At 47.6% G+C, this 10,345-nt stretch overlaps 1 protein-coding gene across 1 annotated transcript in view; it reads right to left on the reverse strand.

Annotated features, from left to right (window-relative positions):
* The window catches only part of NKAIN4 (sodium/potassium transporting ATPase interacting 4), a 47,575-nt gene extending 47,059 nt beyond the window's left edge, over nt 1-516 (reverse strand). Inside the window, exon 1 of the mRNA XM_074157048.1 lies at nt 463-516. Coding sequence (XP_074013149.1) covers nt 463-516 — 54 coding nt within the window. The remainder of the gene's footprint in view (nt 1-462) is intronic.
* Nucleotides 517-10,345: the final 9,829 nt, after the last annotated feature.

A 10,345-nucleotide genomic window follows, 5' to 3' on the forward strand; every position in this document is an offset into this window, starting at 1 on the left:
GGTGGGTTTCGGCACCCAGAAAGTTTGCTTGGCTTTGGTTGGCTTTGGTTGGCTTTGGTTGGCTTTGGTTTGCAGCATCGCCACCGAGCCCGCCGGGACTCCTTTGAAGGAGTGCTTTTTTTTTAAAAAAAAAAAAAAAGTTCTATTTTATAAGCACAAACTTATGAATTGAGAACTTTTAAAAAAAAAAAAAAAAAAAAAAAAAGAAAAAAAAGAAAACCAAAGGTTTTTTCCGAGTTTTAGGCATCAGTAAGCCTCCCCGCGCAGCAAAGCGTTCCCGGAGCGCAGCCTGACATCCCTCCACCGCCCTCCTCCCAGCCGGAGTTGAGGAGGGACCGGAGCCTCCGCCGGCCCCGGGGGCACCGAGGCGCTGGGGGGAGGAGGGGGTTTTTGTTCCCGTCCCGGGGAGCCGAACCCCCCGTTCTCCGCCGTTCCCCCGGCTCCCGGAGCGTTTCCACTTACCAGCTGCAAAGTGCAGAGGAAAATGAGGGTGCAGCGCCCGGTGCAGCATCCCATGGTCCCCGAGCAGCGGAGGGCAGGGGCACCCCGCTTCGCCGCCGCCCCTGGGGCTGCTCCGCGCCCCGGCCCGCAGCCGCCGCTCGCCGCCGCCGGGAGCGGAGAGGGATGGAGGGGAGGGAAGGGAAGGGAGGTCGCGGCGGCTGCCGGAGCCCCTCCGGGAGCCGGGGAGGAGGCGGTGGGGGCCACAGCTTAAAAGGGCAATGCCCCGCCGGCGGCTGCCGTCCCGAGTGCGGGCAGGGCTGGCGGGGCGGGGGCTGGCTGCCGCCTCCGGGACTCGCCCACCCCCGGAGCCCCGGCTGGCGCGGTGGGATGCTCCGGCCCCCCGGGCAGAGCCCTCCCCCGGGAGGCTGAGCCAGGCAGCGCAGCCGGGGGCAGCTCCTCTTTCCCTTGAGGGGCTGGTGGGGCGGACCCCGATTTTTTTTTTTCCAGGCGGGCGGAGGAGCGGGCTGGACGGGCGAGCTGGGTCTATAGGATTCGGAGCCTATAGGGCATCCTAAGTGACGGGAATCAGGAGCTCCTCTCCCCCTTCCCACATGTGCCCATCACCTTCCTCCCCGCGCAGGTGCTGGTGTGCTCCCCCGAAAAATCATGAAGGCTAGAATGAACCTAAAATACAACGATTCTTCCCATAAAATTTGTCAGTGAGCGTGCACATGGAAGACAAACTCAGAAAAGGGGGATAAGACAAGGAATTCTTTAAAATGCATGTTTGGGGGGTATTTTAGAGTATAGCCCCGACTTGTGAATGAATCCCAGCTGACTAGTAGCAGAGGGACGTAGGGCAGCACCTCTCTTCTTCCAAGAGCAGCTTCTACCTGAGCACCATCTATGAACCACCCATCATCCCCTGGACCTGCAGAAAAGTCAGACTACTTCAATTGCCAATGGTACAGCAAACTCACGAGCAAACAACCCCCTCCTTCACACACCCTGGTCTTTCCCATTGCCTCCTCTCCAGGAGGAGCGGGGTGCAGAAGACACAGGATCATGTCAGCCCTCCCTGTCCTACACGTTTCTGGTCGGTCCGAGGAGCAGGTCACGCAGTGACTGGGACAGACTTGTCGCTAAGCTCAACACAACAGGATAAGAAGCTTTGGGAGAGACTCATCTGATGACGGTGTTGTCTCTTCGCAATCTCCAGTGACTCCGGTGGCTGCACCACAGTTCGTTCTGCTCCTCTTAGGTTGTTCCTTCTGAAGCAACCCAGGGTTTCATTTCTGCCTCCAAAGCAGGGTGAGACTTCATACCACGAGTGACCAGTTCCGCGTTCCTTTCCGCCGCTATCACACCGGTGTGAGAAGGAGACGGCAGCTGAAAGGATGGAGGCTCTATCATTGCGATAGCATTGCCTGACTATACCCCAAGGAAGCAGGATTAGTCCTAAAGTGCTATGAATGTTAAATACCTTGTATTAACAGCACTGTTGTTATTCAAATCAGCCACAGGGAGAAAGAGAACAAACAAACAAGCAAACTCCGAATGCCAAAGATTAGGAGACAGACTCTGAATTGATCACAAATCCTACTGGTTTTAAATGGTGAAGTGTATTGATTACCCGACCTGTGCACTGCGCATAACCAGAGCATCAATTAATGCAGTCAGATACAATAAAACACATTTTATTTTAGGTGAAAGGAATACACCCAGTGAAGAAATCAATTTACTTCACCCAGAAAACTGTGGACTGAGGGAGCTTTGGCAGCATTTATCTTCCCAGCAAGATGGTTTTTGGATGGCGGAGGTAATAGGAACAAAGACCATTTGATTTTTTTAACAAATGCAGATGAAACATTCCTTCCAAACTGTGTAGGGAGGTCTCGCTCTGCGCTGTAGGGTCAGGCGACCTGACAGCCGAATTCAAACAGGAGCTGAGGACTGGGAGGCTGGGGTTAGGCTGGTTTGTGCTCCATGCTCTGGAAGCTGCTGGGAACAGCATGGGGAAGGCTGGGCTGCAGCCGCGAAGGTTAGTGCCGGCCTTTGTGCCTTTTCCTAAGGTTTCCCGCATCTCTTGTACCACCTCCCGCTTCTAAAAACCTCCCGTAAGCACAGCTATTTTCCAACTCTATTGTGCTACAAAGGAGGCATCCTGTGAAACAGCAAAAGGTTTTGCTGCTGAAAAACTGAGTTTGACATAAACAGGATTTTTTCCGCCTGTACTTTTATCTTAATAAGCCAAATAAAAGGCAACCGTGTGTTGGCTGGGACTCCACGTGTCTGAAAGAAAACACGCTGCTTCTCCTTTGCTTATTAAGAGGGGCGAAACCACAGGGATAATTTCACTGAATTTCACTGAATTTTTTTAGAGTTGGAAGGGACCGTATAGATCATCTAGTCCAACTCCCCCGCTGAAGCAGGATTGCTTAGAGAATGCTACTCAGGACTGCATCCAGGCAGGTCTTGAAAATCTCCAAAGAAGGGGACTCCACACCCTCCCTGGGCAGCCTGTTCCAGGGCTCTGTCACCCTCACCGTGAAGAAATTCTTCCTCATATTCGAGTGGAACCTCCTATGTTCCAACTTGTGCCCGTTGCCCCTCGTCCTGTCACTGGGAACCACTGAAAAGAGTCTGGCTCCCTCCTCCTTCAACCCACCCTTGAGATACTTTAATGTAACCTGTATTTCAAAGGGAGAGACTTAAAACTCCCAGAGCCTGATCCTGTAACCTTCATTTGCCTGGTTTCTGGTCTGCGTTGGTAGAGCAGGAGGCCCGGACACAGAGGAGATCTGCATCCATTTAAGCATCCATGTAGCCTCACTGGTTTTAGTGGGGCTACTCACGTCTTGGAAGTTGGACACTTGCTTCTCCAGCCCCTTCTGGTTGTGAACACCAGTGGAGGTGCATCGAGCTTGAGTCTCCTGACCACAGGCTTGGTATTTTGGTTACCCTTTACAGGCCAATTAAACAGTCTCCTGCAGATCCCCAGAAAACCCTTTATTTCCATGAGACGAAATACTAACTTAGCTGAATTTGGACCTAAGTCAAGAAACCACATAGATTCTAATTAGGTTTATTTAATTAGCAGGTGGATTAACAAGGCACCGTTGGATGAGGCAGCCCAGAGGCTGCCAAAGCACAGTGCCATCACGGCTGTGCAGGGTATCACCAGTGGTCCCCCATGTGCAACTACGCAGTGGCACTTGGCTCGGCATGGCCACAGCAGCTGCCAGCATCTCCTAAAACTGTGCGAAGCCCTGACCCATCTGAATTCCTGCATGAGCGCTGCAGGGCCACACATCTACCCTGAGACTTCAACTCATAAAACCAACTAAAACTTTGAATTAAGCAAAAAAGAAAGAAAACCAAAATTGCTCAGTTTCCTGATTTTCTTTCTTCCTGGAAAATAACCTCGTCCTCAGCTTGTGATGGGCAAAATGTTGCTTTGAGAGTCCACACTGGGTGTCAAGAAGGATTTCTCCTGATTAAGGGGTTTTGGATGGCATCTGAGGGATTCTCAGCAGGGATGTTGATCCCTGATGTGTGTACACAGAGCAAGGCAATCGAAGGCAGCGCCATCCCTCTCCATCAGAGAGCCACCAGGAGAGGACCAAGACAAGGGAATGAGTCAAGGGGTGATTATTGCAGTCCTCTCCAAATGCTGTGCCTCAGGGATGTTTAAGACATCCTAGATGTTTCTTTTACCCTCCTTTAATTCCCAAGGATTCCCCTTCACTTCAAGATCCTGATGCACTGGTCAAGTCCTGACTTCATGGCCGGGGGTGGAGGGGATGAAATCCATTTGGGAATTATCCTCAGGTTCAGATGATGCTCCAGAGACTGAATGCCCCTATCCTCAGCCAGTGCTTGAATCAGGAACCTCCTCTCATCCAAATCTGATGTGCCACGGGGGTTGCATGGATCCAGCTGCACTGCCAGGGGAGTGTAACCTGCAACAACAGGGCCTTGTTACCTGTTCCTGACTGATATATCCAAATTATTTCAAGAAGTCACAGGTTTACTTCAGAAGAAATTGAGGAACAAAGTTAGCACACTTGAAACAAAGCAGCGGCACCTTTCCACAACTCGTTATCCCTCATATCCACAGCCTCCTTGTTCTGACAGATCAAGATGAGCAATAGAGGCTAAAAGTATTAGCTGGGGACATGTCTCTTCACAGCCCAAACCCTGTAATTGTCACAGCTGCTGAAAGCTATAGACGGTCTTACATCCCATGACACACGTGGGGTGCATTATTCCGCTCAGTTCATTTACAATCACCTCCTCTCCATTTTAATAACCTCATCTGGGTCACGGTGCCTTTACAGACGTCTGATCAAACGCAGCGGTGTCAGAGCACTCCAGCCTTATCAATGCCACATCCAAAAGGCAAAACGTCCCTGTCCTGGTGCTTTCTGGCCTTACGAGCTCATCAGCCGGCCCACTGCCCTCCTCCAGGGCAGGCAGCAGCCTTCCCAAGGTGGCATTGTCACATCGTATTTCTCTCTCACAAATTAGAAGTAAAACCCGCTGCCAGTCGTCTGAGGGATGGATGGCAGCTTTCCCCTGCGCACAGCAATCTCTCTCAGGGGACACATTCAAAACGATCAATTGGAAAGTCTTCACATAAGAGGTGGGTGAGCTGTGACACTTCCTGCCACAGGCCGCTGTGGATGCTTAAAACACATACAGGGACAAATAGATCAGGATAAATCATCTTCCTGGACGGGAGGAGGAAAGAGCAGGAGTCTCTGTCCAGTCTCTCCAAATGACTAATTGGATGCAGTGACAGGACCTAACGGCTGGTGACCAGAGGTTGCCACCTTGGGCAGCCAGGTCTGGCTACAAGAACGGAACTTTGTGATATTCCCATGTGTCTCACTGAAAAATTTTTATGCAGAAAAGGATTAGCGAACGAGCTAGAAAGAGAGGGAGATCGTGCAAAAAAGACCAAGGACTTTTGACCTTCTAATTTTAAGCTTGTAATTTTTTAAACCTCTCATTACCCGGAGATAATAACTAGAGAGTTATTACGGAGCTCTGCTGCTCTGGGACTGAAGCCAGCCGAGGCCAAGACTATCAACGCAGAAGACCTAAGACAGGTGGCAATAGCACAGACATGTCCTTCTTCTCTCCAGAGGGACCAGAGATGTCCTTCTTCTCCCCAGAGAGACCAGAGAGGCAGAGAAGCACAAACCGAGCAGCGCCGTAGTGGTACACCCTCAGCAGGGGATATCCAAGGGACAGCCAAAGGAACCACACTCCTGCCCTCCTTCTGCAGCCTGGTGAACACATCGCAGAGAAACACAGCCCTCTGAAAGCAAAGCACAATGTTTGAAAAATTATTCTCATCGCTACACAAGAAAAGAAACAATCTCAATGACTTTTATGCTTTGAAATGGTTCCCCAGCAGCCCAGGGCAATCTGTAAAATTTATCAGAACTGCTGTGCGAGATCTGTCATTTTCTCTCTGATCCCTGTGAAGTCTTGGATGTTGTTGGGGGAGGAGGCTCCTAATCAGGCTTTTCGGCATTTCTACACCACCGTCTTCTACATTCCTCATTTGTAATGCCCTAATATTAACTTGCTGAGCTGCACAACAAATTCTCATCACTCTTTGATGAGCAAGTGGAGGATGGCAGAGGTGGAAGGCAGATGCGCTAAGCTCTCGGTATGTTCAGAATAATAGCAAGGCGAACAATTCGTCCACATCTGGCGGATACAGGTACCTTGTTCGTATGATCAAGGGCTTGCACGAGGGAAACACGACTGGTATCGCTCCTCTCTTGGATCAAAGACACAGGCACCCATTTACCCCCACAGCAGGGTCAAGGTTCAAATTCACACTTTTACAGCTTTAATAAGATGCCTTGATAGTTCTGCCATAACATCCCAAAAGCAGCCTTTCAAACAGTTTTTTTTCTACTCCTCCATGACTATAAAGGAAAGACATGGAGACAGAAAGACTGGAACCTGCCAGCATTTTTGTTAGTCTGAGGGGGGCACCTTGCGCCACGGACCATCACCATGATGGCTCAGCAGCCGTCACTAAAGAGCCTTCCCATTAACCAAAATTCCCAGCTTATTTACAACCTGGAGGTCGAGAACATGAAACGATGACTGAACTACTTTGGGAAGAGCTGCTCAAAGTAGAGTGATAGCAGCTGTGGGGACTGCACATCGCTTTTTCCTGGGTTTTCTTGGATAAAGGGCGCAGGTGCTCTCAAAGGCCCAGCCTGGGGTGAAGAGGAGGGAGTGCCGGAAGGGTTAATTCCATCAGGAAAAGCGAGCTGTCACAGCTGACATCCCAGCATCTCAGCCCCATGCAATCTGAGTAGCTGGCACGATGGCAGCCACATTTCCAGCTGCAATTTCCCCAGGCAGTGTAACCAAGAAGTAATTCAAGGCAGCTGCCAAGGTCCCTGGGTATTGATACCAAGTGATTATTCAAGGTTTCCACACAACAGTTGCATTTCTCAAATGCTATGACAAGAAAAAAAAAAAAAAAAAAAAAGCCAAAAGGGTGAGAGCAGTCTCAAATTTAGGGTGCTCTCATTTAGACAAGCTGTTTCCCTGTTTACTTAGGAATCATTTTTTTCCTCTCAAAGGATTACAAACTTCCCCAAGCCAATTCAACAAGTCTCATGTAGTACGGTGGAGAAGAAATCAATAACAAGTTTCTTTTGGAGTGTCTTGAAGGATATCTACAGCAGGGCGTGCAGGAGCGTACGGTGTCAGGAGTCACCGTATATAAGCGCTGCCCCGCGGGAGGTGGTGTGAAACGTGCAGTCAGAAGCTATTCCAACACACGCAGACACAAAGCAGAGCTACTTTTCTGCCATGTTTCCCGTGATACTCTTTCCAATCCCAGCCAGTGAGAGCTAATATGTATTAAGAAGTCAGCGGTGTCAGGTGCCACCAGGCTGAAGGAGCATTTTTTTACACACATTTACTTTAGAAAGAATTAATTGCCTTGGAAATAAGCCCCTTGAACCCGCCTCTCAGAGTTCAATCTGAATATCCCCGGAGCAGACACAGGCAGGGAGCAGCACTTCCAGGCTCTTTCCCCCTGCCTGGCTCACGCTAGATGGCCACTTTAGTGGCTTTGATTGACAGTGACACAAACTGTGATGTGACACACACATATCTGACATTAACACAAAATTAAAGCCGCGTGTAGTAGGAGCTGCTTGTTAAAGAAAAGCTTTTGCTCTTCTGTTTGCTGTTCTAATATCAGGGGTAAGGCTTCCTGCTGTGTCACATGAAGACTTCCCAAATTTTGTTTCATTCCTGAAATGAAAAAAAAAATGTGCATAGGCAGAAGGTGTGATGAGGGTCTCTAAATACAAGTAGCTGCTCAAGCTTTTTTTCAGCTCTAGCTCTGGAGTGGAGAAACATAACGAAAGGATGTCTCAGTCACCTGATTGATAGTAGCAATGCAGGCATTAACATGTGCTCCCAGCTGCACAGAGGAGTGGGCTCGGGGAGCTCAAATCAGAAGTGAATTTCCTATAAATATGCAGCAGAACGACGGGGGCTGATTACTCTTCTCATCTCGTCTGTGCTTTGAAGAGCTGGACACGAAACCCAGCACCAGAGGCTGCGGTGTGTGATCCATAGCGCAGGCAGGACTCCTTCGTTGAGCTGTAGGACAAAACTCCTGCCCGAACCCCAGTTTCTCTCGCCTGGCCACCAGTAGGGCTGTACTGGTAATTAGATATAGTTACAGATTTTGCCAGTGTCGTTAACCGTGGGAATGTATCAGAAAAGCCCTTAAACAGAGGTTTCTCAGCTGAAAAGGAAGGATAAGCAACAAGCATTGGGATGGGCTGCCCAGGGAAGTGGTTGAGGCACCATCCCTGGAGGTATTTAAAAGCCGGGTTGACATAGTGCTTAATGACATGGTTTAGTGATGGTTTTTTATCAGAGTTAGGTTGATGGTTGGACTAGATGATCTTAAAGGTCCCTTCCAACCTAGACAATTCTATGAGTCTATGATAAAGTAACATTCCCTTGCAAAATCAAAGGGAAGGGATTATTTTATTCAGTGCATGTGGCATTTCCATAACCTACTGGCAATATTCACCGTGGCTTGGTGAGGTTGCTATGCTGTGCCTGCCAAAACAATGAATATCAATAACCCTGAATCCTATAATTAATGATAAATAAAGCTTATTTACCATAATAAATAATAATAAAAATTAAACATGTAGTAACAACCAGGCTGATGTCTCATCCCATGGCAGAAAACACTTATTACTTTTCTAATAATTTTTTGTTATGTGACATAATGTTAGTAGGAATGAGCTTCTGTCAAGATTTACAAAAATAAGATGCCCTCCGAAGTCACTCTTAGTTCTCAAATCCCTTAAGTTACAAATGTGATCGAGTCTTTGGTGGCTCAGGTGACAACCTGCTTACGGTTCACAGACACATGGAAGTACCCAAAAACCTTCCAAGAAAAGGGTGTTATCACATTCCCATCAATTAATGAGACTCCTCATGGAGCTAAAAGGGCAGACTTCGGGGTTTTATTATTATTCACTCAGATCTAGTTACCTAAGTCATAAGTAATGACAAGGCAGAACTTGAATGGTGACATTTATCACGCAAACAGGTCTACTCCTCGCTCCTCAGATTTATTAAATAGATTTATCTAACAAGGATATCTACGTTTCTTTTTGTTCCCCCCCTCAATTCAAGCATTGTGACACCCTGCACATTACTCTGATATAGTGGCTAATCTCAGGTGTGTTGGCAGAGAAAAAGGCAATAAAAATCCACGGCTCCTCAGTCCACGACAAGCGCTGTTAGTAGCGAGTACTGTATTCAGCTTACACAGGTGTTAATAAACAAGTCAAAATAGGGTTTTGTTGTTTCTCTTTTTCCTTTAATATTGGAAGAGTTATGAGGAACCTCTCCCAACCCCAGGCTCATGCTGTCAGCTATTCTAGAAGAGAATTTTTCAGGTATTTTTGTGGAATTTAAGTGGTAATGCCACTTCATTTATGTCAGGGACTGCAATATTTAATAGCCAAAATTGAGTCTTATTAATACATTTGAAAGGGCTCGGGAAATCTGTAAAAGGAAAAAGTGAAAATGAATGCACTTTGGTTTAAATCCTCCTCCAGAGACTATTTTTTTAACCTAAGAAGTTACAAAGCCATCATTCACAATCATTAACTTTCAAGCAAAATTGCACACTAGGTAGGTTGTCTTAATGAGCTTTCGCTTGCTATTAGTCCTCCTCACTGCAATTATGATGCACATATTTATGAAATCTTTGCAGAACTGGGCTCTAGTTCCTTTCTGTGGTCTCAAATAGGACTACCCTGTACATGTTTGACTATTATCCTTTTGTAGCCAAGTAAAATTATTTCTATCTAAAAAATCTCAACACTGAAAACAGCTCAAAGAGGCTGTGCCCGCCTTATATTTTATTATTTTATCCTGTAATTTGTTCCTTATCGTCACATTTCATGTGTGCTTGACTGTGGGCATAACAATTATAACAATGGCAATTGTGCTAAAAATACTTGTAATTTAGTTTCAAGCTAGAATCAATTCATAGCCAGAGAAAGGGAAGCGGTAGGGAATACAATGCAGGATGCCTTTGTAAATGTTTCTTGTTGGCATTATCTGTTTATCTTAGAATAGATATTTGTCACACATTGCAGAGATGGGAAGAGAGCTATGCACCCATCCCAAATTCCGGGAAGGGAGCAAACCAGCCTTGCCAGGGAATGGCGTGCATTTATTTGCTTGCTGAGAAAGGCAAATGTTTGTGGCTTCCCTTCCTTCCTACTGCAAACCAGATAGTCCCATCTTGCAGCCTTCACTTGTGGAGGTAAGTCTTTGCTGCTGACTGTACATCACGGGTTGAAGATGCCCT

This window comes from Numenius arquata, chromosome 12 (genome assembly GCF_964106895.1).
Source record: "Numenius arquata chromosome 12, bNumArq3.hap1.1, whole genome shotgun sequence".
NCBI lineage: Eukaryota > Metazoa > Chordata > Aves > Charadriiformes > Scolopacidae > Numenius > Numenius arquata.